The following is a 25,360-nucleotide window of genomic DNA, read 5'->3' as shown; positions in this document are numbered from 1 at the left end:
AGGATATTTTGATGGATATGGATGTGATGAGCGATGAATTGGTTAGCCAAGTAGCTTTTCTTACTTAGGTACTCTTATTTTGATATCATTGATGATTATGAACGAAAGCCACCAAGGCCGTATTCTGTGGCGCTTTCCTAGTATCTATTTAAGCCACTGGGGGGACATATCATGGCTGTTGATCACTAACTGACGTTACTACTTTCGAAGTCAAGACACGAACACATACACAATCCAAGAGAGACAGGTCAAGAATAGGCCGAGAACGAAAAAGCACCTATACGATAACAGTCGAAGCACTTTAGAGTTCATAATACATACAATTTTCCCAGTCTACATCCTTGTATCTTTTTCCTTGTTGCTATTGGTATCATTGGAGTTTCCAAGAGAAGTTCCCTTCCTAGATAGCTCCTCCAAAGAAAGCACCAAGTGCCGACAGAACAATCCGGATTCCAGCTTGCAACTCAAGCTCGGGTACACAGTATCTATCAAGGTTAGTGAGCCTCCAGAGCCTTACAAAGATTACAACTTACGTATCTCCAGCCAGTTCCAAAAACCCAGCCCAGAAAACCCAATCGGCACAGAAAGTGAACATTCCCAAGACAACGCACACGCACATTAGATACTTTATGTGACGGTGCTGAGAGGGTCTAAATGACGGAAATAGACCCGTGCAATACACGATCAAGACGAGGAGGGCGACGCAGCTGCTTCCAAGGTGGTAGAGAGCAGCGCCGTGCATCATCCTCGCCGCCGTGGGAACTTGAGGGTAGTTTGAGTCGGTGGGTAAATATCCGTTGCTGAAAGCAAAGTAGCCTATCTTGCCCAGGTAGGACAAGAGAGGGAGTTGGATGAGGAGCTCGGCGATCAAGGCGCTTGCTGCTGCTGAGCCGTGGTCCACTTGGGAGACCAAGCCTTTCTTAACTGCGTTTTCCTGTGTGTTGGAACGGGATGTTAGTCTCATATTAGGTAGCCAAGAAACTTCCAACGGGATAATATCAAGAGATTGTGCACCTACATCTTGACCTTCATGGATTTGCCTAGTCTGTCCTTGTATTAACAACCACGCCCTTTACTACTCTTTCAGAGCCGTGATTGGCAGCAAGGGGCTGCCTAATCACATGTCCACGTACCTGTTCGTGTCTCCTGTGGAGTAGCTGAATACAGAATACGATGAGAAGACAAAAGAAGGACATCCTTGGAAGGGTAAGCTGTAGGAAGAAGAGCGAGTGTCGAGGATAATCGCTGTCGCGGCCCTCGTGCTGTACTATAATGGCAACGTTGATGGCTGCCGCAGCCAGTGAGAGCCCAAGTGGGAAGATCCACGTCCATCGCCAAGCTCGGCTGTCTGGGTGTCCGAGCCAGTTGCAGGTGATCCATCTTGCGATGCGGCGGTGGCCGACGAGGAGGCATAGGGCGCTGATGATGGCGGCGGTGACGGCGTAGGTGCCGAGGACTCGAGCCTTGGAAGGACATTTCCCGGTGGTGGAGGTCAGTGTGTACTCCCACGGGATGTATTGATCCATGTTTGATTGAATCGGCGAGCAGTGTTGGTGATGAGTGGAGAGGAAACTAGGTTCGAGGCAGGGGGGAGAAGCGTGACTGGGCTTTCCCTTATATGCCAATTAATGAGCACAATTTGGGCTGAGGCTGAGTCTACTGATATATCGTAGGCTGCATGGGGTAGAGGCCAGCCTCATCTTACTTGCATTAGAGGCCTACGTGCTATTGAGTAGCCAAGCTAGGGTTATTTGCACGTTGAGGGACTTTGTCATTCACATTGGGATGGTGTAGGGATTCTGAAGGGTTGCACAGCCCTTTTTCAAGCCGCTTGGGTAAGCCAGAGTGCCAGCACCTTCAAATCAGGCTGTGAAGGCCAAGCCAAGCGAGAGAGCCTTGGATCCCTGAATCAGGTCAAGTTGCTGAATAATGGCGGCTTACCATAGGTGTGCATTAGTTTGTCACAGTGACGGCCGAGATACGCAGCATTGGCTAGAATAGACCATCTTACTCGACCAGCACAACTGTGGCTGCATATACGGCTCTTGGAGAACGGGATCGATGGCCGGCCTCGTCGGCCGGTTCGCACAAGTTTGGGCACAGCCCGGTGGAATTGTTCGAGTCTTGTGTGATTTTGTATTGGCTAGCCAAGCCAAAGTCCTCATTTGACAATGCAGATAAGCCTGGGAGCTGAGACTGTGGAAATTGCAAGTAGCTCAGCCTGCTTGCGCACACCACACCAGCCGAGTCACTCGCAGAGCCTGATTTCTCAGCCCCCAAAGAAGAACCAATAAGGATACTTGCATGAGCCACATTTATCAGCTGGTTAGTGGGATTAATGTGCGGGTTTTCGGTAGTTGTATCTGGTGCCTGGCAGACGTTTGTTGGAACTCTGCCTTAGCCAGGTCAGGGGCAAGGAGAAATCTCGGCCCACATACGAAAGCTAACACGGTCTGCAATTTTCTTGCCAAGATGCCCGAGAAGTAACCTTGTTTATGAGTCTATTCTTGTCCTTCAGAGGCATGAGGCTTTAGGAAGTCGGCGATTGGTGATGGTGCTGTATGTCGTTGTTTCAAGAAACCCCAAGGGCTAAATCTTCCTGGCTTAGTCAAGTCCGTATGCCTGTTGACTGAAAACTGACCCTGAACTCAAGCGGTGCAAGATTAAAAACAATATGCTAAATGGTATTCAGTGGAACCAAGTTGGATCGAAAGCTGAGGTGGCTTTAGTCTATAAAAGTGCAAATGAATGTGTGTCTATATACTTGTTCCATCATGATGGACCGGGTACGGTCCTCTCAGTCCATCCACCCTCGTGCCTTTACCAAAGCGTCTGTTTCCCACTCTGCTGGTCGTCACCGCCCGGTCTCTTGGGTTGCGGCCTAGGTAGTGACATGTAGATTAATCGAGGTATCGTTGTTTGAGAGAGCTGTTAACTTGTCTTCCACCTGAATGATTCTTCCTGGATGATATACGTTGAACATAGCCGCTGTCAGAAGCATCAAGGTCGCGTCGAAGACATAAAGATAGACTTCGGTGGCTAGCAGTGGTCCATCGCTACCCATGACATACTCGGCGACTCTAAAGACAGATCGAACCATAATTAAGACGCTGGTGCCATAGAGAACCCGGATAAACCGTCTCCAAGGAATCTTGGTAGAGTAACAGACATTCGTGGGAGAAGCATTGATCCGGTAGTGGAAGACGCAGATGACAACAATGAAGACCCCAAAGAATGCGATCTGAATGCAGAGACCTGCAATGATGATGTTCTCGCCGAGCTTCAGGTCACTCAATGACTTGGCCCGGGCAAGGATGGCACCACCTTGAACTCTGTTAACCTAGTCCTCTCAATCCAAGTATTAGGGGACGCTAACCGGCGCCTTGGGTTAAAAAAGACAGAACGTCGCCCAAGACGAAGATTTTAGTTAGCCAGTTCGCTCTGATCGGAGAGAGACGTTCGGCCTCGAGAAGTCTAACCAAGCGACCTAGGACCATGTAAATGGAGGCGGCAAGGAGGGCGGGCCCAAGAAGAAGGGTCAGACTTTGGATCGTAAACGACCTAGTGGTCCAGTCCGGAGTTTCAGTCGCAGATAAAGCTCGGCCTATATATCCGACGATTTCAACTAACAAGACGGTCAAATTTAGCAATCCAAGGTTTAGGTGCGGAAACTTACAGATGCAGCCAGCAAAGAAGGGTATGAAATACCAGGCCCGCGATCGAATGAGCTGATAGAGGTGAAGAAGAGACGTTATGCCGAAAAGACTGATGAAAACAACAGCGGCCGGGAGGGAAGGGCCGTAATGATAAAAGACAAACTCTCCTGGTTCCCCGTTGGAGCTCATGATGTCGTAAGATTTCAAGCTTGTTTTTTCAGAGTTTGTGTCTGTTTACCCGTGTGATGGGTAAAATGAGGCCATGAAGCTCAGCGGCCGACTTTTATATATATATAATGTGCATCCTATTAATAGGGACATTAATGTTTATCACATTAGTTTATCCCTATTCGGCCCTCGGGATCTTGGTGTCCCCGGCGCACTAACCAAGACTTGGCACGAAATTAGGTTTCAAGTAGGATTTATCTCGGATTCCTCGCCCCACGTCCATGGCTTTCCCCCTTCAAAATCCAGCTGACCACCCAAACTACCGACACCCAGATCCACCACGCACTCTGACATAGCGTTCTCCAGACAACCAAATACTGCACACCCGTTTCAATGGCGAGGATTGGGCACAAGAAGTCGCGAAATGGCTGTTCCCGCTGCAAGCAGAGGAAGGTCAAGGTTCGTATGCCTGGCGTGGTGCCCGAACCCGAACGGAACGGCTGACACCCTCAGCAGTGTGACGAAAGACGTCCATGTGGTGCCTGCACTAAGCGGCACCTCTCGTGCAGCTTGATTTCGTCACCTCCTTCTGGCTCTGCTTCACTAGATGACCAGGCCAATCCGAACCCGAAATCAGAAGTCAAGGTGCCTGATAAGGGCATCTCCATCGCCCCGAAAGCCGAGCAGCCGTCTAGTTGGACGCAGGACCTGGGCCTGATGAGCCACTACTCCTCCATCACTTCAGCTACCCTCCCTGGAGCTAATCTCCACGTATGGCAGATCGAGATTCCCAGTGTGGCCGTCGGCTATCCTTTCCTCATGCATCAGATACTTGCCGTCTCGGCGTTCCACCTCGCAAGTTTGAACCCATCTCAAGGCCAAGCACATTTATCCAGAGCGTTTCAACATCAGCATCATGCAATATGCGGCATCAGAGCAGAGGTCTCGGCTGTTACTGCAAGGAACTGCCATGCTCTTTTCGCCGCCTCGTCTCTTCTGTTTATCGGAGCTTTCGCTGCGTGTTCTCCGGCGAGGGGCAGAAGCCTACGGCAAGAAGTTGACGACATGCTGGGTGTTTTTACTCTTGTTCGGGGCGTCAGAAGCATCCTAAATTCCTTCAATGCGACCATTCGGGATGGAATATTGGGGGACTTTATGGAATGCAATTCACATACGGGAGGGACAGGTCTACTCACATCACTTCTACAAAGGCTTCCTCGCATCACAGAAGACCTTGACACGAACAATATGGACCCTGTGGCCAAAGCTCTAGCAGAGGAAGCAATCTTCGCCTTGGGAGAGAGTGTCGCAAGGGCTTCGGCCGCATCTCCCGAGCTAAACGTCGCCATCATCTGGCCCATGACCCTCAAGGACGGGTTCCTAGATCTGATCCGTGCCCGTCACCCAGCCGCTCTAGTGGTGGTTGCGCATTACTGTACGGTACTCGATGCGGTGGGCTCCAAGTTTTGGTTTCTGGAAAATTGGGGGAGCCGCCTGCTCACCGCCATCGTAGAGGCTCTTGGGCCTTGTTGGCACGAGTCAGTCAGATGGCCGATGGACTGTGTCAAATATGGAGCAACTTAAATCTCTTGACTGGGAACAAGATATCATCAACCGGTCCCATGATATGATTCCGCAATCTCGGCACGCAGAATTGCGTTTGAAGCAAGGATGACGACGATTAATGATACTGGATGTATTGAAAGCGACCAATCACACACGCACTTGAATCCGAACCCGAAGTTTAGTCTCGGACTTGGCATCCACCCCTGTAATCCGACGTAACCTTCTTCAATCCGAGGAGTTGCTGGTCAACGTGGCTACGCTCAGTAGGTTCAATAAAGTCTGATTCTCCCTTTTCATTTGTGCCATGCAGCTTCGTCAGTCCTTCTTTTCTTTTCATAGCCTAACCTTGTTCCGGCAAACATGCAAGCTTGGCAGTACACAACCATCAAGGAGACTCTGGAGAGCTCTCTCACTCTCAATGAGAAAGCCACCCCGCCAGATGCACAATCACTGCCCCGGGGCCATGTCCTGGTTGAAGTCATTACCGCCGCCGTCAATCCTGTCGAATATAAACTGCCAGAGGCTCCTTTGTACGGAAAGTTCATGGTGCAACCACCTGCCAGCCCAGGCCTCGACTTCTGCGGTCGTATCAAGGCCACAAATGACACGGATGACTCACTCGAGGAAGGCCAACTTGTGTTTGGAGCCTTGAGCATTACATCGAAATTCCCCAAGTTTGGTACTCTCGGCCAAGTCATTGTCGCGCCCGTTTCCCAGCTCACAGTTCTCCCTGCCGGTGTCGCACCTGATGATGCGGCAGCGGTGGGCACGGCTGGTATGACGGCATATCAGTCTCTGCCACAGGATCTGATCGGGCCTGGAACCAACATCTTGATCAACGGCGGCAGTGGAGGAGTGGGCTCCTTCACAGTCCAGTTCGCCAAGGCTCTCGGTGCCACTGTCACGACGACCTGCTCCACGGCAAATGTACAGCTCTGTCGCGACCTCGGAGCCGACGAGGTCATTGACTATCGTAAGCTCGACATCATTGGCGAGTTGAAGAAGAAGGGGCAGATTTTCGACCTCGCTATCGATAACGTGGGCACACCAGCTGGTATGTACGAGCAAAGCCAGCGCTTTCTGAAGCCCGACGGTACATTTGTCCAGGTTGCCATGCAGCAATCCCTGTCTGGAATGGTTCGCAGGAGCCTGTTGCCATCGTTCTTGGGTGGCGGCAAGAGACAGTATCGTCTTGTAAGGGTGAACATCAACCGAAAGGATTTGCAGCAAGTCGGCCAGTGGATGGCTGAAGGCAAGGTCCGCGCGGTGATCGATCACAAGTTCGAGTGGCAGGAGGCTCCAAAAGCGTACGAAAAGCTCAGGCTCGGACGAACAGTGGGCAAGATTGTTGTTCATGTTGGTCATGCCTAGAATACGCGAGAATGGGAACACTGAGGGACGTTGTATGAATCAATGTGCCTTGAAATTGAATCTGGCTAATTCTTGTTGCGCATACCATATGCGATCACACACTAGTCCTACTACATGAGCACACAACACGAGTTCTGTTTCTTTGCTTGTTCTGCGTCCCAGTCGATTAGCATCCAGAACCGAGTTCAAGAAATGCATATTTCTGTGTATTTCGCAGGGGAGGCTACGGTGATCAGAAAGGGAAAGGGGAGACTCACGGTAGAACATCTTGCTCTGGGCACTCAAGCCGTCACTTTTGGCGACAAGATCGTCAATCTTCTCCCCGCGTTGCAGCACGCTTTCAATAGTCTTGTGAAGGATGATCTTCGTCTCGTCCAACTCCTTTTGGATCTTCAAGATGCTGCCGGCTTGCTGCGGATCCTGATACTTGGACAGGTAATCCTTCAATTCTGGAAAGGCCAAGGTAGGCTCGCCAGTAGCCCAGGTAGACCGGGGATGCTTAGAGAGGAATTCGTCCACTCTAGGTGCACGAGTTAGTTGAAGAGGTTGGTTTCGTATCAAGGTTGGACATGGTTCTCAACATACACTCTGGAAAGCAGCTGGTGTGCCACCAAGGTAGGATATTGGTGGTCGGAGATTATGCTTGTCGAGCGGAAGGTCGTCAGTCAGCACTACAAAAACAGACAAGAGGTGGTCAAGTTCCAGTAGCGACAAGTGATCTGAGTTGGAATTTGGGAACTAGGAGACACTCACATGCCACAGATTCCCTCGCTGCTTCCGGAGGCATGCGAGACGAGGTCATGCTCCTCCACATCCAGACGTTGTCCCGGTCGGGTCCGCTCTGCCACTGTCTTGGAAAAGAGGGTCATGAGTTCGCCATAGCTGTTGAAGGCGACGGATACCAACGAGTCAGTGAAAGATCTGCCTGAACCTCAGGAGGTTCACCTGTTTTTCGTGAAACGTGAGTACGCCGACAGCTCCTTTTCGCTGACCAGTTCAACGGCTGGTTTGTCCTGATTGCGGACGATCTAGCGAAACGGGTGGTTAGGCACCGATGTAAATGGTGGCAGCTTGTATGTGTGATTTATCTTACACCGATATAAAATAGTTTCATAATTTTAAGAAACTCAAAAATGTCTACTGGCGGTCCGGTTTTCAGTGGTAGTAGATATGGTCGGGGCAGCGTAAGAGTAGACACAGAGAAAACGAGATAATAGGAAGGAGTAAGAGCTTAAATACATCCAAGGGGATAAGAGACTCACGTGCTAATAAGTAAAGCGTGCTAAGAAAATAAGAGAGTTATATACGGGCCTTACTTAAAGGGTATAAGTACATTTAATAAAAGGAGTTAAGATATAATTACTCAGGTAAGAGAAACATTATATTTAGTAATACTGTTATTATCTCCCTTTCTATACCCACTTCATCAAGCGCTTCCACCACTTTTGCTTCTTGGGAGAGTCCTTCTCTGAGTTGTCTCCCAGTGGCTTAAACATGCCCTCCTCTCGTGGCGGGTAGAGCAGGGCGAGCATTCTTTTGTCTCCCTCCGACAGGACGACGTTACCCGAGGTCGTTGCCTTTCCGTGGAGCTCATCGCCCTCTCGGATGAGGTAGTGCATGATAGACTTTGGATCATAGGGCTCCAAGGTCTTGCCTTCGGGTGAGTGAGGGGCATAGGAATGGTAAACCATTTTCTGAGACCACCCAGTTCTGTATTGAAGAAAAGTCATGTCCCACTTCTTCCCGCAATTCGGATGCTGATGCTCGTGAAAAAGGCCCAGAGCATGTCCGAACTCGTGCAGGACGAAGTTCTGAAAGCAGAGTCGTCGATCTTGGCCGTTGATGCGCTTCGGAGTCTCAAGGTCCAGCTTCATGGTCGGTTTGCTGCTCCGGCGAACTGACTTGGCAGCTGTTCCTGCATAACAGCGGGACTTGTTTGAGAATTTGATCCGGATGTCGACCTTACCGGTCTCGCCCCTCTGATAGAAGTAGAACTTGATGCCCATGGGCAGGGAGTTGAAGTGCTCTTCCACCATCATCCACACAGGCTCCCTGTTGTCCCGGCTCCTGTTGAGGAACCGGACATTCAGCCAGTGCTTCTCGATAGGCCACAGCAGTCTGTTCTCGGCCATACCGCACATTGGGGCGTCTGGCATCTTGTCTCCGCTCTATATTGGTTGTTGTTGGTTCAGTAATGTGATGGTGGTGTGTCCGTGTTGACTCGGGCTCAGGTCAAGCTAGCAATCAACCGTTCTGTCGTTGATGTTGTAGGTCCAAGAAAAGAAGTTTCAGAAGGGTTTCGTAGTTTATATATTTCATGATTTTAGAATTAAAGATTTTTCGTTCCTCTTTATGCTTCGTTTATACATTGACATCTTGCTTGGGCACTGAGAACCTTACTTGCTTGAGAATTTTACGTGAATGATAACCTTATGTGACTGAGACCATTACTTGGTTACCGAGAAGATTGTCAACTCAAGCCATCATTGTGGAATCTGATAAGTTCGTGAAGAAGTCTTCACTCACAATAACAAAGAATGCAGTTATTGACACATGTCAGCATTAAAATCCAACGCCAAAAAACCCCATAACCTAGAATAACCTTCTATGGTTGCACCTCAACGGTTAAATAGCAGGAAACTTACTCTCACACTCAGATGCCATGTCAAAGTTATCAGGACAAAGCGATATGACTGTTCATTATCCTCGGTACTACCATTGCACACAGCCAAGTTGATTTCTGTTAGGAATAAAGTGCCAAATTTAACTGTTTAGCTTACTTGCCCAGGGAATCGTCCTTTGCAAAGCTACCAAGAAGCCACCACAAACAGTGCACCCTCCAGCACGTACCAACGAGAGCCATAACACCAGGGGTCCCAGGTGACTTGACACGAGCGAGTGCGACTAGGATAGTAAAAAGGAAGGCGGAAACCGCAAAAATAGAGCTGACAAGAGTGGGATTCGAACCCACGCCTCTTGCGAGACTGCGAATCGTTGCTAGTTCTTGTGGAACCTGAACACAGCGCCTTAGACCGCTCGGCCATCTTGCCTTGTGATTGGATGAGAGCTGGAGAAGCACAATGGGAATAAGAGTGGGAGGCCGGAAAGAGGGGGCAATGTTGTTTTGTTGTGGACTTGGATGGTCTCTGTGGAGGTGGAGAGGATCCAAGAATAGAAGGGCAAGCCGGTGTGGAAATCACAGTGTTAATAGACTGTCACGAGCAAGAGGACAATCAGACGAGTAACTGCGGGAGACATGGTTTCTGTTTGAAGAAAGAAACAAATCCAGGCGTCTGGTAGTCTCTTGAAGGAATCCGACATCTTGGACCTCAGAACTGCTTGAGTTGCTCTAGGGTGGGTTAAAGACCTTCGACAGCATTATGCTTTAGTAGTAGAGACTATGGGTCTTGTTCTTTTTCCGTTTGCAAATTTTCAAGTAAATTTCCAGGCGGCTAGAGAAGAATTCATTCCCTTTCATCCCCTTTCTCATCATTCTTTCAGCATCTTATAATCCCATTACTCTCTCAAGACCGTTGCACATACTTGAGCAGTCTCGTCTAAACATGAGTCTCGTTTAAGCTCCATGTTCCCGCTCTTCGGGCCGTCCCTCATTGGCCACCCTATTTCGAAGCGTTACCCAAAAAGGAAAGTCTATGGAACCTCACAACGGGGCACAATGTCAACCATGAAATCTCTGCTCCCAACTACCCAATTGACAATGGCAAGCACCCACACCATCTCATTAGGGCTCCGTCCTCTCCACTCAATCCCCAGTCAACATAGCACCCAAATTCTTCGCTGGAATCCAACAACCAGTAAGGTGAGATGGCCGAGCGGTCTAAGGCGCTGTGTTCAGGTTCCACAAGAACTAGCAACGATTCGCAGTCTAGAAATAGGCGTGGGTTCGAATCCCACTCTCATCATCACTTTTTGCCTCTGTGACCGTTGAATGGGTGCAGTGAGGTTCATTTTTTGCCGGAGGGTTGGATGCTCAGTGCTTGGATGCGGCGGGGCTGAAGACTGGGTCAGCAAGGCACGCTCTGTTTGGCGAATGCTACCTTCACTTTTTGATAGCAAATGGCAAAAACACGGCTTGGAAAAGGCATTGGTCAATTTGGATCATGATACCCATGAAATCTCTAACTATATAGCTGGCACCTGTGAGGGGTACAGTTTGTGTGTTGGAAACTCTTACTGTTGAACTCCGGAGGGTTCCCGGAATGTAAATTCCCCAAAAGTGGGTCACCGCACCGCAGCATCCTCGTCCTCGACGAGAACGAACTCGGTCCCTTCCTCTCACCTGATCCCCATCATTATTTGCTAGTTCCTCGTTGTATCAAGATGGCTGATGCGGTGCATGTTGGCCGAGAACCAGCCCCCCTGTCCTCCAATCCCCGGCAGAATGCGGCCGCTCCCGGCAAATCCGGAGCTCGGGGCCGATACGCAGCAAAGGCTTGCCAAGAGTGCCGCCGTCGCCGTGCAAAGGTGGATCTATGTGTTGATCCCATATTCTAGCATGCTATTCTGACTGGTGGATAGTGTGATGGTCAGAAGCCGACATGTTCGCGGTGTTCAGGCCGCCAACTGGAATGCATCTACACCACAGAGGACGACGGTCGGGGCATGGCCCCCAAGGCGTATGTTCGACAGCTACAAGCTAGGATTCAGATTCTCGAGGAGATTCTACGCATGCACTCCATTGATATCGATGCTTCCGCGGCCCAGCTGATGCAGCGGAACGTTGTTCCACAGAGCTCCACAACAGATGTCTTAGCGACTGCAATTGATCAATTGTGTGACGCTGTTGAGGGGGCATTGGCTCTTGATGAATCAATGAACTTTGACCAAGACGGCGAGGCGCGATATTTTGGCACTACAAGTGGTCGTCTTGAATTTCGGTGTTCTGATGGTGTGTTTTCTGTTCATCCCCGTCCACAGACTTGCCCCTTGTTTAGAGCTAAGAATACCTCACAGATGCACAAGATCTTTCACCCCGGGGGCACTCTTCACTACTCACAGAATTGCATGAACCGGCATTTGGTGACCAAGTGATTGTTGACCAAGAAGTTGAGGCTCACCTCCTGGACCTTTACTTTATCTGGGACAACCCCTGGTTCCAGGTTGTTGATGAGGCGCTATTTCGTGATAGCAAGACAAACAAGGGGCGGTACTACAGCCCGCTGTTGCTACACTGCATACTTGCCTGCGGCTCTCGATACTCGGATCGTGTCGAAGCCCGTTCGGATCCCGGCGATGCAAACACGGCTGGTCGCCCATTTCTTGATATGATCGAGGCCCTTCTTCATGACGAACTCAAGCGACCAAATATCACGACTATCCAATCACTCGCGATTCTAAGTATTGTGTACTTTGTGAGTACCTATACCTTGTTGGCTGTGATTCACTCTAATATCGGCAGGGTTCTGGACAAGATGCTGCCGGATGGCTGTACTCGGGCATGGCGAATAGGCTCGTCTTTGACATGGGTCTTCATCTTGACCCAGACTCTCTGGCTAGCTCAGTTCGTATGACCGTGGAAGAAGCAGGACTTCGGAGGCAATTATACTGGGCATTGTATGCTGTGGACAAGACGTCTGCCGGCTACACAGGACGGGTATGCTCTATGTTGGTGAGATCCCCTCAATCAAAGCATACGAGCCCTGGTCTGACAATGACGGCGGACTGAAGGATTTTCAAGGGGCTGTTAAACTACCAGAGATACCAAAACATGCCCAGCAGAGCGACCCTCGTCACACACTTTACTCAGTCAGCCCGATGATGTCGGTCGGCCTACATACCTCCTGGATCAAACTGAGCCAGATCATGGAAAGGATCCTCTCGAGCCTGTAAGTTACGAACCTAGGGGAAATTACTAGCGACTGAAAACCCTAGATATGCCCCGAAGAAGCTGTCACTTGGTGATCAACGCCGAAACTTTTTTGACTCTACTCTTCTCGAACTGAAGAGCTGGTTATATGGCCTATGCACAGCGCTCAAGCCCATCCAAGGTGGGATCCCCAACAGGTTCCCACAGGCCTACACCCTCTGCATGGTATACCACACCATTGTTATTCTTCTCGCAAGGCCGTATATACAGCGCCCCAGGCCTTACAGCCTGCCTCAAGCACCTTTGCAACAGGTTGACTCTCTAGCGCAAAAGACGGTCACCATTTACATCGAGGCTGCGAGGAGCATATCGTCCCTAGGGGACCAATATCGCCAAGTATTTGGCAGTTTTCGGAAAAGTCCACTGGTGGCAACATATGCAAATCTTTCGGCGGCGCTGGCCCTACTTGACCCAGTGTGCCAAAGCAGAGAGAGCCGTGGACTCAGTGAAGCGGATGAGGATAGGATCAAGTCGTGTCTACAAACACTGAATGAGCTATCGGTTGCATGGAGGCCTCCTGCAAAATATCATTGCAGTATTATGAAAATTATGCACAAACGCATGGGGAGCGAGCGAAGGGAGGTTAGAGCATCGGACTCTGTTGTGAAACAAACCGGCCAGAGAGTAGAGCATGATGCCGGACCTGACCAAGTAACAAGGAATCTGGACTTGCCTTTCTGGATGTCAACGGCGGAGGGCAGCTCGAGCAGGCTCGAAGAATCGCCAGATACTCTGCCATTTTCAGAAGCCGATGTTCGCACTCAATTGTGGAGTGATATGCCATGGGAGCATTTTGTATGGAACTGGCCCGAGTCATCGTTCTGGGGTGAAAATATAGAGAGCTGAAGCAGAGATTGGCGACCCCTTGGGAAAGGGGCTCGTGGCTGTACAATAGAGATGCATTGTTTCGCTGGGATAGCATGAGGAACATCTCAAGGACAGATCAAGTTCAAGATTCATGTCCAATTTGTCATCAATGATTCAACCAAGGTTGCGGGGTCACGGAATATAGATTCCGCACAGCTTATCACGCCATGTATAAGAAGCTTAATAAACTGTCAAGCAGGATTCCAACGACTCTTCCTGGTTCAATTTTTGTAGCTCTCCAAGATGTCGGATCTCCAGTACTACAGCTACCCCGGTGTTGGCACCAGCAACAGAGAACAATTCTCGTACAGTCAGGCTGTCAGAGTTGGAGATAGCATCCACTGTTCTGGACAAGGTGAGTTCAAAGTGGCATCGGCCTCTAATATTGACGAAAGCTGATCTGCATCAGGTGGATGGCGTCCTGAGGGCAAGGTGTCCGAGATCCCCACTGAAATCAACGAGCAAATCGACCAAGCCTTCAAGACGGTCGACCACAACCTCAAGCACGCCGGCGGCAAGGGATGGAACCAGGTGTTTCGAGTTAACTCGTACCATGTTCCGCTCAACAACGAAGCCCTCGCTGCCATGACGAGGAATTTTAAGAAGTGGATGCCGGATCATCAGCCGATTTGGACTTGCGTTGGGGTTACGAGACTTGGTGAAGATGATATGAGGGTGGAGATTGAAGTGGTGGCACATGATCCAGAGGGTGCAAAGGCTGCCAAGGCTTAGATACGAGAGAATTTGGGGGTTTCATGGGTTTTACAACTGTCAAATTAAGAATATGAAGATATTTAAGAACATGATTGCTTCGTTATTTACTGGCACATATTCTATATTACCCTGCCCGCTCTCCTATACGCAGAGAATCAGTCCCAGAGGTCTTATATACCTTGTGATAGGATAGAAAAATCACGTAATCGTAACGGGAAGACATTGGGAACCTAGCTTCCGAAGGCGGGTTCACCGAGACGGAAACCTCATGTCTCACGTAGGACGTACTTGGGTCTTCGACGACAACCAAATCGGGCATCGTCGTCTGGCTGATATGTCCGGAGTCGTCCAGGTACCTCTCAAAGACATAATCCCGAAAGAATTCTGTCCTCTCTTGGGAACTGACCCCTCCTTCTGTTGGTTCTGGAGCAAAGAGATCCTTGTAGGAAGCCGCTCGAGGGACAGATTCGAGCAACTGTTTCTCCGAGCATAACAGAGCCCAAGGGCTATCTTGAACGCCCTCGCCCCTTGTATGAACTTGCAGTCCACAAACCAGGGCCATGCGAAAGATCTTGAACGGCCTCCCCACATTGAAGGCGAAGAATCGTAGATGCATACAGCTGCGCAGACCCCCAGATCCAAAGCCATCCACGCCGAGCGGTTCATCTCTGAATGAAGGGTCCGACATGTACCCAGTATTCATGATAGGAGATCTTGGAATGCTATTGTAGTATATGCCGACCATGATATTCTTGGTGATTATTTCGGCGTCTGAATCAGATAGGGATGCTGCAATATAGACAACTTGCCTGACCTGAGAGACTTTGTGCGTAACCATGGAAGAGCAATATTGAAGAACGTCGGGAAACAACCTCAGGTAGGTTGTTCCAATCCTGCGTAGTGCAATGCCGACCCATCTCGCCTCATGGCGGGTGCGTTCGCTCCTCTCGAGACAGTCTAGCCTCATGAATAAATCACCATCTGGTAGATGATTTTCATTAGAGTCAAATCCGGGGTAGCTCACGTCAAAGTTCCTATCGAACCGTAGTCCTCTGTTTGTCAGGGTGAACTCGGTTTCTGCCTCGAGCTTTCCCCGGGGAACAAGTAATTTGTCGCAATGACGAAATTCGTTGGGCGAGGTGGCAAAGATACCGCTGAGCTGCCAGTTTGACCCGGCCGACTTTCTGGATTGCTGCCAGGCAAATAAGGTGAGGTCGTTCGTTGAGCGGGCTATTTCCTCTTGTAGCCTGATGAAAGCCCTGGAGCCCTCTCCATAAAGAAGAGGCATGTTGATACCAAAGATACCCAAGAGACAGTAGGCAGTATCCTCGACTCTCTTGGTCTCCCGCTTGGCTGCCCAAGAGAACCTCTTGCCAATATTGATATTCTGCAGTGTCTCAACACTCTTGAGAACCACGGTGTCGATTCCAGTGATCCTTGCCAAGTGGTCCCTGAGTGATTCTTTGGTTCCTAGGATTTCCCAGTCTTCGTTAAAAAAGCTCATATGAGATGGTGCAATCAGCTCCTGGAGTGTCCAGCCTCTCTGAAACCATCTGTAGCTGGCCAGCTCGTCGTCCAACAGGTTGCCACTGGAATGTAACTGCGGCTCATGTATGCGAGTACACAAATAGACGAAACATATCTTGGAATCTCGATACCATGAAAACATGGAGTTTATAGCCTCGCTCAGCTCGGCGCTGCTGGTTTTATCGATGCAGCACGTGTCGACCCAGGCATAGTCCAAGCCCATATCCTTTGCGAGCTGGCACGTCTTTTTTATCTTTGCCCAGCCGTCTTTTGTCTCGCGGTGAGCGATATCTTGCATGTCTTGGAAAGTGACTTCCTCATCGTCTCCTCCCCAGGTGTGCGAGAGGATGGCATATTCGACGCCTTCAGAACGAGCGAATAGTTGAAGTGATAGAGTTCTAGTATCAATCAGCCACATGGCGTCGGATGAATTATTGCGGCTTCTTGTTCTGGGAGAAAATGGTGCTATCTCCAGCGGCCTTTTCGCTGACCATAGCGTTGCAGTTGCAACGTGTAGGTGAGTGCTGCCTGAGGCATAAAGTTGAGCAATTCGCCGGATTGGTCAGCTTTTGAGGTCAAACCTGACGCACGACTTTTACTTTAGAGATGAGTCCTCTGCTATCATTGGGGCGGTCCCAGGCGGCGATAGAGTTGGCTTTAGTGTATCAATGAGCCGGAGGCCCAGGGCGTGGAGTTCAGAGCCAGAAAGTCTCACGGAGAAAACACCATAAACAACAAGAGTACGGATTCAATCTGCGCATCTCAACTCAAGAATACCTCCGAGTAACCCAATAGTGAATCGCCTGTGTATGTCCTGCGTCCCCTGAATTGCGTAAATTCAGCCCCCGAATCCCTTTCACGATAGTGTGCTTAATACCACAAACTATCGTTCGGCTTCAATCCCTTCTCCTTGCAGTGGTCATAGTACATCTTTGAAAAGGTAAAAATATCCATTGTGTCCTTTAGGCTGTCATCGTCGTTGAAGAACTCGAGGCTGCCAGTAATCGTAAACACAATCTCAGTACCACCGCTGAGGAAGAGTGTGTGGATCGTGCCGGGATTTTCGACCACGTAGTCTCCTGGCCTAGCAACCCAATCATACCTAGGCATCTTAGCATACTCAAATAGTAAATTAAGGCGGATGTGACATACTCTTTATATCTCCAACTTCCCGAGACGGTGACTGCAGTCACACTTCCACGGTGTCGGTGCTTGCCTAACCAAGCATCGACGGGAGATCGCAGGACAACCACAAAGGTTCCAGTCCTGGTTTCCATGCGTAGTGGCTTCAGCTCAATTGGGCCTACCCACGGAAACCACAAGGTATCAGTTTCGCCGTTGATGTAGACGTCGGGTGAGCTGTATTTGTCCGTGAAGGCGATCTCAGCATGATCCTTTTCTGTCAAGACTGATTCGTTTTTGGGAGGTTGAGGAGCATCAGCGCTCTTTTGGGACACTTCCGGAGTGTCGTCGCTCTTTGAGGGAGCCATGGTCTGCATTGGGCCAGGGAGGTATACACAAGACTGATAGCAAGGAGCACCGTTAGTTTTAAGGTGGCTAGATGCGAAGGAAAGAAGACGAGCCTTGGGCCGTCCTTGGTGGATGGGGTTTTTATACACCAAAGACTCCGGGGGAGAGTGCATGCAGAGCAGATTACCATTCATATTGCGGTGATTGGCTATTTCCCGAGGACTGAAACGCGATCGCCATACAAGCAGCTGGAACTTCTATACTAACGGCATGTAACCTTGAACCCTTAAACTACTTGCGGGCAAGAGATGTTACGCCTGGAGGGTTGCATCTCGGCCAAACTGCCCCTTTGGGTGTTGAGGGAGGCCAGTGCAGCGAAGATCTTCAGCAACCGTGCTTTAAACCGCCCACCGGCTGATGCTGTAGCTTGGACGGCCATGGAGATGTCCTAATCGCCACGCTGTTGCCGCATACCATTACATAGAAATTGCGAAATACGTTATCATGTGCCATCTTGCGTCAAATACAAACATGCTTTCTCTACGCTGCGGCTGACTGACAGCTGGGCTGGTTGGTCAAGTATAGAGTTCGCAAGCTCTGACAAGGGCACACACCGCTTATGTCCTGATATGATGATGACGAAGGACACGCTTGCCAAACCCTATGGTCCACCTGCACCCACGTCGGCTGCGTGCCCAAAAGGATATAGCATGGTTTATTCGCGCCAAGTCGTGCATCAATGGCGGAGATTTGAGGAGGAGGACATAAGGTTATTTAGTCGAATACTGCCAGTCTGTCATTAAAGCTTGGGCGTATCGTCGAGTTGTGCCTCGGCTGTATTATTTCTGTTGAGTTGCTCTGAAGCCCCTTCTTCCCGGCCTCATGGAGCTTTTTTGACCAAGTTCGGACGAAAACGGCTTCTTAACCGTTGTTATTACTGCTGTTAACTGCTGGTGGAGATCAGTAGTAAGATCGACATATACACCAGGCCCAGTTCTCCTGGAGGCTAGAATAGGCCCTGACTATGATAGATCTAATCTAATGCTACAACTCCTTCCACTCCGCGACCGTCAACGAGAACGAGTAGTATACAGCTCTTTTCGAAGAGTAGAAAATGGTGCAATACCCACGCTGTTGGTCAGGCCCCAGCTGGGGATCTCACTCTGCACCGCCACGCATTCATCCTGGTTCTTGCGCCCCAGTGGCAGGAGGAAACTTGTCTTCTTGTGCCAAGCTCAGACAAGAGACAAGAGGATTATCTGGCTTCTGGTTGGTTATGCAGTTTCCATGGCCGACTGGTCATATTTCAGCTGGTCATCCTTCAGCTGATGATCTTTCCTGCATAAACCCCGCACCTGATGAATCCTAAATCTCTCAAGAGCCTGATGAGTGCCCAAGTTGCAAACTCAAGACAGCTACCTCCTATGACCCGAGTTTTCAAACGTTCCAAGGCGAATATAACAAGATGAGCTTCGGCTTCGGTGTTGGCGACTTCATTGCGGTCCTTGAGCTCGTGAACAAGGTCCGTAAAGATTTTCAGAGTGCCCCGAGCCAGTTTGAGGACATCTCCAATGAGTTGGTTGCTTGGTTGCGTTGAGTCCCTAAAACGCCTATTGACTTGTTGGAACAGGGTTAGAAGTCTCTCGATTTTGCTATCCGATGTCGACATCACCGTTTCCGAGACTGAACTCGACGCATACCAGCGGTCAGACCTACAGCATCTTGTTAGGAGCTGTCGAGATGTGCTTGAGACCTTGGAAGAGACGCTGGACCAGTACAGGGACTTGAATTCGGGTAATGGAAAGTTGAGAAGCCGGGTAAAGAGGGTTTGGAAGCGAATCAACTGGGAACCAGACGATATTCGGGAACTGCGAGAGCGGATTACGTTGAACACGATGCTGCTCAATACATTTCTTGGCGGGATTTCCAGGTAACGAACGCCTTATCATTTCTTGAATAACTACTCAGTGGATGCTAAAGCGGGCAGTCAAACAATTTACATTATCAAACACGGCGTAAATCGGCTAAATCTTCAGCAAGACAACGAACAGCGTCTCGGGACACTCGACTGGCTCACTCGGCTTGACTATGACGCTCAACAGCAAGACTTCATTAGTCGACGACAACCGGGCACTGGAAAGTGGCTCTTAGACTCTACAGAGTACCAAAGCTGGCTGACGACTGTGGGCCATACCTTGTTCTGTCCGGGTATGCCAGGAGCTGGAAAGACAATCCTTACCTCGACCGTGGTCGAAGATCTTACAACGAGATATCGTGGCGATAAGAACACTGCCATTGCGTACATTTACTTCAACTTTCGCACGCAGGATGATCAAAAGCTCACCAATTTGTTGGGAAGCATCTTGAGGCAGTGTATCCAACATTTGGATCGGCTACCGGAGAGCGTCACCGCTCTTGAGAACGAATGTAACAAAAGCAGCAAGCGGCCATCACTTGACGAGCTTTCTGGAACACTCCAGTCTGTAGCTGCTGCCTACTCACGTGTCTTTATCGTCATCGACGCACTTGACGAATGTCAAGCTTCGGATGACCGCCGAGCTCATCTTCTCTCAGAGTTGTTCAAACTCCAGGCCAGGTGTGGCGTGAATATCTTTGCGACATCAAGATTTATACCCGATATTGTTGACACATTCGAAAATGGCACAACGCTGGAGATACGGGCAAGCAGTGAGGACATCGAGAGATACGTGACAGGGCGCATAGAGCATCTCCAACCCTTTGTCCGCCGGAACAAGCAGTTACAAGAAGAGATCAAGGCCGGGATATCAGCAGCAGTGGATGGAATGTATGCGTGAAAGAAATCTCACTGTCGATTTGGCTAACCATCGGTATAGGTTTCTTCTGGCGCAGATCTTTCTCGACTCGCTTGATGACAAGCTGACGCCCAAGGCCATCAGAAGCAGCCTGAAGAATCTCCGCAAGCAAATTCAAGGACCAGGGGAAGCTGGCCAAGCCCAAGCGCTGGACTATGCATACGAGCAGGCTATGGAAAGAATCAACAGTCAAAAGCCAGGCTTGAGGGATATTGCATTCCAGGTTCTGGCATGGATTACCTGCGCGAAACGACCACTTACCCAACTAGAGCTCCAGCACGCGCTCGCAGTGGAGCTCGGCACCATTAAATTTGATGAAGAGAACCTCCCGGACATTCAAGGAATGGTTTCTGCCTGCTGTGGATTGGTGACGATCGAAAACGAGAGCAGCATCATCCGGCTGGTCCACTACACCACACAGGAATACTTTGAACGGACACAGGGAAAGTGGTTTCCAGATGCTGATGCAGAGATTACAACAGCTTGCCTCACATACCTTTCGTTCGACGTTTTTGAGGCTGGGGTTCTCTATAGGGACAAGGAGCTCATCGAACGCCTGCGTTCAAATCCACTCTATGACTACGCCGCGCAGCACTGGGGCCACCATGCTCGCAAGGCTCCCAACCTGGCCAAGGAAATCATAGAGTTTCTCGAAAGCGGCCCGAAAGTCGAGGCCGCCGGCCAGGCGCTACTGTGCTCGACTCGCTATCAACCAGGCTCGAGTACCGGCGGCGGCACGGACCCAGATGGCGTGACAGGATTACACCTGGCAGCGTACTTTGACCTTGACACCATCATGAAGTCGCTGCTTGAATCAGGTAGCATAGATCCAAACTCGGCGGCTAGCTTCAAGTGGCATGGAGACATGACGTCGTTATCGTACGCTGCCCAAATGGGCCACGAAGCCATCGTCAAGCTGCTTCTCGAGAAGGACAACGTCGATCCCGACTCCAAGAATGCTGCCCACAGAAATTGGGGCAGAACTCCGCTGTCGTATGCTGCTGAGAATGGACATGAGTCGATCGTTGAGCTACTCATCAACACGGGTAAAGTCGACATCGACGCTGTAGATGAGGTAGGGTCCTTCGACTTGTTCACGTGGCCTGGTGACGGATTGACGCCTTTGTGCGCGGCTGTGGAAAATGGCCACCTTGGCGTTGTCAAATTATTGCTTGCTAAAGGAGCGGATCCTGCCTACAAGCATAGCTATTCGGAAACCAGCGGAGACACCGAAACACCACTGGCCCGGGCCACCAAGAGTGGACGTGGACATGAAGCTATCGCCAAGCTGCTGCAGGAGAAAATCAAGTCTAACGCTGAGCCGGAGAAGCAATGGGATTGAACACTTGCCTGCCTTGTATGTCATAGGAGCCAGCCCTCACAGCGAACCCAGCTAGCTTCCCACTACATGCCGGGCCGCTGCCAGCTTGACGACCTTGTGTGCCGTTAATAAAGGGTGCAATAGTGGCTCGTCCAAAATTGCCTTTCAAGGATGAGCCCCGTGAAGCTGCACATGATCTGTTCTTTGCCAGTGTGACTGATACTCGCTGAGTGAGGGGAGAGAGAAGTCCCATGATGAACAAAAACAATATTTGGAGAGTGTGATGGAGGAGGCTCAGTGAATTGATGAGAAAAAAGACGGTGTTGATTTCGCAGTGTGCTCGGAGACAGTGATTGGTGGGATTTGATTGAAGAACTCTCTCTTAGCCTGACCAATTGTGATACTTGAAGAAACGATCGTCGCTTTAAAGCCTCATGACATCTTTTCTTCGCGGATGGTAACATGGCAGGGTCTCGAGGCTATTCTATATTGAGTAGAATATCCGCGAATCACGACTGCAGGCCGTTGAGGTAATAATCTCGGCCATTGGCCCGGAAGTAGCAGGCGAGAGTCTAATAAATGACGAGACAGAAGGAGAGCTGTCTATATAATTCGACAACACGGCAAATTATTCTCTTGGAAGGGCTCATCTACGCTCTCTCTTTTCACCCAGACAAGATGCGATCTCTCCTTCTGTATCCCCTCATGCTCGCTTCATCGGCCCTTGCAGAGAAGCTTCTCTACAGAAATACCTTTGACAGCAGCGATGCTGTTGCAGATTGGGTCGCGGAAGGTCCTGTCAATGCCACCATCAACAACCACACCCTGGAATTGAGCGGCGCCGGCGGCATTGACGACCACTTTGTCTTTTGGGCTCCCGAAGTCTTCCCTGACCGCATTCGCATCACCTGGGAGTTTACACCTATCAATGAGCCTGGTCTGGCCATGTTCTTCTTTGGTGCTGCCTCTGTAGCAGGTGGTAGCATCTTTGACAAGAACCTGGCTCCTCGCAACGGTTCCTATCCTCAGTACCACTCTGGCGATATTCGAACTTTGCATGCCTCATACTTTCGTCGGCGATGGCCTGAAGAGAGAGCGTTCCACCTCGCCAATCTCCGAAAGTCGCCCGGTTTCCACCTCGTCTCCCAAGGCGCCGACCCTATCCCTTCTGTTGAGGATACCCAGGGAGCCTATTACAAGGTTGAAGTCATCAAGGACAAACGGGATGTTCGATTTTCGGTCAACGACTTGCTGTTGTTTGAGTGGGAGGATGTTGATCGCTCTACGGGTCCTGTTGTTCGGGATGGCCGTATTGGGTTCCGCCAGATGAACCCGCTTGTTGGACGGTATCGCAACCTGGAAGTATGGAAGCTGTAAGGACAAGGCTGTATCTGTGTCCGAAACTGGGATGCATACTACGAGACGCATGTATCTAGCTTAGAGGTGGGAAGCAGGATTGCACATTCTTTCGGCTACAAACTTGGTATTCTGAATGGTCTCAGGTCCACAGTGCCAAATGGTATATATCAGCCTCTAAGTGGTCACTACATAAAAAACCTTCTTCGTTTATGTGGAATATCCGCCAGAGTTTGACTGCCGGGGCTCTCCAGCTGCGTCAAACGATCCATCCGGTAATCGCCTCAAAGCCTGAGCTGTGCTTTGTCCTGGCGCCACCCATGTAATGTTGCATCCTATCTCTTTCATGTATGCTACTGTCGAGTTGTCAAATGCGTACTCGAATCTGACTTCTTGTGGCACAAGCTGGTCATGCATTCGTGGGGCGGCCAATGCTTCATGCGCTGTCATGTTCTTCTCCAGAACATTCAACATGACTTGGAGAGTCGCTGTTATGATGCGGCTGCCACCAGCTGAACCAGTGACGAGGGATACAGTACCATCGGGACGTTCAACAATTGAGGTGCTGATGCTGGAAAGAGGACGCTTGCCAGGTCGGATAAAGTTGGCCTCACTTGGGATATATCCGAACGCGTTGGACTCTCCAGGGATACTGAAGTCGTTCATTTCGTTGTTCATGACCATGCCCGTCTCTGGGACCATGATCTGAGAGCCAAAAATGAGGTTGACGGTAGTAGTGAGAGAGATGGCGAGACCAGACTTGTCCATGGCGACCAGGTGTGAAGTTCCAGGTGTATCCAGAGACTCTAAGCCCTGAGGATCGTATGCCTCAAGCCCCAAAGGCTTGCCCATGATTTTGGCTCGGACCTCCTCCGCTGTGGCGTTTGAGAGCATCTCGGCCTGGTACTGGGACAAGCCCTTGACGAAGCTTGGGTCACCCAGCTCGCTGCGCATGCCATAACCAAACTTCATGGCTTCGTCAATCAGATGAGTGCTCTCATTTACTCGGGCTGGGTCGCCGATGAAGTCATAGCCACTGAGGATGTTCATGATAGTCGCGGCAACTGCACCGCTGGAAGGAGCGGAGCCACTCGTGATCTTACCGCCTCGGTAGTTGATCTGAGAGGGTTCTCGGATGACGACAGAGTAGTTCTTAACGTCCCCTGTTGTCATGATGCCGCCCTTTTGCTTAAGTGCCCGAACCATGGCATCCGCAAAAGCACCCTCGTAGAAAACATTCGCACCATTGATAGCAATCGCTTCGAGGAAATCAGCATATCTCTTGCGAGTGATCTTCTCGCCGAGTTTGAGCAAGCTGCCTGAGGGGGCAAAGTCAATTGACCAGGCCGGGTCTGTGACTAGGAAACTCTCATTCTCGAACTTTGTGTAGGTGGTTTTCATGAACTTGACGAGGTCGCCATGAACGGGAAAGCCGTAGCGAGCCACGTTGATGGAGGGCTGTACCAGCTTTGCCCAGGGCAAGCGACCGTACTTCTTGTGCAGATGCTCCAAGCCTCGTAACTCTCCAGGGACGCCACTGCACCAAGTCAGTAAACATCTAGTAAGTGAAGCTTTGAACGATACTGTACCTTGCTTGGCCCCCATAGATACTGGCGTTGACATTGTCCTTGAACATGTCTTCGGTGGCCGCAGCCGGCGCCGTTTCACGAAAGTCCACGAACTCGTACGGCGAGGCATCCCGCTTGCGAGTGGGCTTGTGAATGAGCATAAACCCGCCTCCACCAATTCCTGAGTGATACATGCCTGCCGAGAGTTGGTTAGTTGCCAGCATAGTTGGATATTAGATACTTACTGGTTGTCCCGACACAGAGAACCGATGCTACCATAGCATCGGCTGCATTACCACCAGCACGCAGAATGTCGACACCGATCGTGCTACAAATTTCATTTTCACAAGCAACACCGCCGAGCTTGTTGGTGTAGCGGTTCGAGTGCGATGGTGACGTAGCCGGGGGGTAGTAATTCGGGTAGGGGTGAGCATGGACTTGCTGTGCCGAGAAGCTCAAAAGAGCACCAAGGACTTGAGACTTCATCGTTCAGACTGTCCTCAAGATGGACCAAGAAGAACTTTAGACTGATGATGAGGCAGAAAGAAGAGGGAGAAATCAGGCGTGTATTAATACCGCGCAACGTGACACCAAAAATTGGAGACTCTTGATAACAGGGCAAGACCATGGTTGATCCTAGCTTGAGGGGAAATGCGGGGGTGGACAATTACGCACGCAAGCAAGGGGTCAAAGATACGGACGAGCCTTGGTAATATGGCCATATTGTAATGAAAACTCGGGCCTTGAGCTCTTTGAGGAGGGATCAGCGTGTTAGGGTGAGCCGATATCACCTCACCTGGCACCTCCCCCAGTCCCCTCGACTGGCCGATAGAAAGGCATGGCGAATTCCGTTGTCGGTCTTCTCAACTTTCTTATGCTCGGGAAGGTTTAGTCACCATTCTGAGCACGGCAACGTTGCAAGGACTCTTCGAGTATAGGAAGCCTTGGAAGACCAAAGACGGGACTCGCTTGGCCGGTCTACACGCCCCCTCAAGTTTTCACTAGTCATGGCTTCTCCACCAAGCTTCCCAAAGAAGAAGGTCATAACTGATTTG

General features: G+C 50.3%; 10 protein-coding genes and 2 non-coding genes across 12 annotated transcripts; 5 read left to right on the top strand and 7 right to left on the bottom strand.

Moving 5' to 3' along the window:
• Nucleotides 1-400: 400 nt before the first annotated feature.
• LRP88_11755 (uncharacterized protein) lies at nucleotides 401-1,526 on the bottom strand (the record flags this gene model as incomplete). The annotated part of the gene is made up of 3 exons (XM_083248174.1): nucleotides 401-485; nucleotides 534-934; nucleotides 1,134-1,526. 3 exons carry the CDS (start codon nucleotides 1,524-1,526, stop codon nucleotides 401-403), a joined length of 879 nt encoding a protein of 292 aa, XP_083095604.1.
• A 4,224-nt stretch (nucleotides 1,527-5,750) lies between these two features.
• Nucleotides 5,751-6,761, top strand: LRP88_11754 (NAD(P)-dependent alcohol dehydrogenase; the record flags this gene model as incomplete). The annotated part of the gene is made up of 1 exon (XM_083248173.1): nucleotides 5,751-6,761. The coding sequence occupies one exon, from the start codon at nucleotides 5,751-5,753 to the stop codon at nucleotides 6,759-6,761; it is 1,011 nt and encodes a 336-aa protein (XP_083095603.1).
• A 110-nt stretch (nucleotides 6,762-6,871) lies between these two features.
• Nucleotides 6,872-7,630, bottom strand: LRP88_11753 (uncharacterized protein; the record flags this gene model as incomplete). The annotated part of the gene is made up of 3 exons (XM_083248172.1): nucleotides 6,872-6,912; nucleotides 7,019-7,281; nucleotides 7,515-7,630. 3 exons carry the CDS (start codon nucleotides 7,628-7,630, stop codon nucleotides 6,872-6,874), a joined length of 420 nt encoding a protein of 139 aa, XP_083095602.1.
• A 543-nt stretch (nucleotides 7,631-8,173) lies between these two features.
• On the bottom strand, nucleotides 8,174-8,917 carry LRP88_11752 (uncharacterized protein; the record flags this gene model as incomplete). Its single annotated transcript, XM_083248171.1, has 1 exon — nucleotides 8,174-8,917. One exon carries the CDS (start codon nucleotides 8,915-8,917, stop codon nucleotides 8,174-8,176), a length of 744 nt encoding a protein of 247 aa, XP_083095601.1.
• Nucleotides 8,918-9,707: 790 nt separating this feature from the next.
• On the bottom strand, nucleotides 9,708-9,811 carry LRP88_11751. Its single transcript has one exon. It is a non-coding gene; the product is annotated as a tRNA-Leu (tRNA).
• Nucleotides 9,812-10,580: 769 nt separating this feature from the next.
• On the top strand, nucleotides 10,581-10,684 carry LRP88_11750. Its single transcript has one exon. It is a non-coding gene; the product is annotated as a tRNA-Leu (tRNA).
• Nucleotides 10,685-13,758: 3,074 nt separating this feature from the next.
• LRP88_11749 (RidA family protein) lies at nucleotides 13,759-14,247 on the top strand (the record flags this gene model as incomplete). Its single annotated transcript, XM_083248170.1, has 2 exons — nucleotides 13,759-13,870; nucleotides 13,925-14,247. 2 exons carry the CDS (start codon nucleotides 13,759-13,761, stop codon nucleotides 14,245-14,247), a joined length of 435 nt encoding a protein of 144 aa, XP_083095600.1.
• A 1,002-nt stretch (nucleotides 14,248-15,249) lies between these two features.
• Nucleotides 15,250-16,174, bottom strand: LRP88_11748 (uncharacterized protein; the record flags this gene model as incomplete). Its single annotated transcript, XM_083248169.1, has 2 exons — nucleotides 15,250-15,281; nucleotides 15,352-16,174. 2 exons carry the CDS (start codon nucleotides 16,172-16,174, stop codon nucleotides 15,250-15,252), a joined length of 855 nt encoding a protein of 284 aa, XP_083095599.1.
• Nucleotides 16,175-16,626: 452 nt separating this feature from the next.
• On the bottom strand, nucleotides 16,627-17,255 carry LRP88_11747 (2,4'-dihydroxyacetophenone dioxygenase family protein; the record flags this gene model as incomplete). The annotated part of the gene is made up of 2 exons (XM_083248168.1): nucleotides 16,627-16,858; nucleotides 16,909-17,255. The coding sequence occupies 2 exons, from the start codon at nucleotides 17,253-17,255 to the stop codon at nucleotides 16,627-16,629; spliced, it is 579 nt and encodes a 192-aa protein (XP_083095598.1).
• A 1,436-nt stretch (nucleotides 17,256-18,691) lies between these two features.
• LRP88_11746 (ankyrin repeat domain-containing protein) lies at nucleotides 18,692-21,402 on the top strand (the record flags this gene model as incomplete). Its single annotated transcript, XM_083248167.1, has 4 exons — nucleotides 18,692-18,801; nucleotides 18,857-19,156; nucleotides 19,214-20,032; nucleotides 20,082-21,402. 4 exons carry the CDS (start codon nucleotides 18,692-18,694, stop codon nucleotides 21,400-21,402), a joined length of 2,550 nt encoding a protein of 849 aa, XP_083095597.1.
• Nucleotides 21,403-22,059: 657 nt separating this feature from the next.
• LRP88_11745 (uncharacterized protein) lies at nucleotides 22,060-22,758 on the top strand (the record flags this gene model as incomplete). The annotated part of the gene is made up of 1 exon (XM_083248166.1): nucleotides 22,060-22,758. The coding sequence occupies one exon, from the start codon at nucleotides 22,060-22,062 to the stop codon at nucleotides 22,756-22,758; it is 699 nt and encodes a 232-aa protein (XP_083095596.1).
• Nucleotides 22,759-22,947: 189 nt separating this feature from the next.
• LRP88_11744 (gamma-glutamyltransferase) lies at nucleotides 22,948-24,791 on the bottom strand (the record flags this gene model as incomplete). The annotated part of the gene is made up of 3 exons (XM_083248165.1): nucleotides 22,948-24,274; nucleotides 24,327-24,501; nucleotides 24,551-24,791. 3 exons carry the CDS (start codon nucleotides 24,789-24,791, stop codon nucleotides 22,948-22,950), a joined length of 1,743 nt encoding a protein of 580 aa, XP_083095595.1.
• Nucleotides 24,792-25,360: the final 569 nt, after the last annotated feature.

Source organism: Fusarium phalaenopsidis, assembly GCF_050370095.1.
Source record: "Fusarium phalaenopsidis strain FUZ10S chromosome Unknown contig_32316, whole genome shotgun sequence".
NCBI lineage: Eukaryota > Fungi > Ascomycota > Sordariomycetes > Hypocreales > Nectriaceae > Fusarium > Fusarium phalaenopsidis.
Note: the sequence above shows the minus strand (reverse complement) of the source record. Positions and strands in the feature narration are given on the sequence as shown.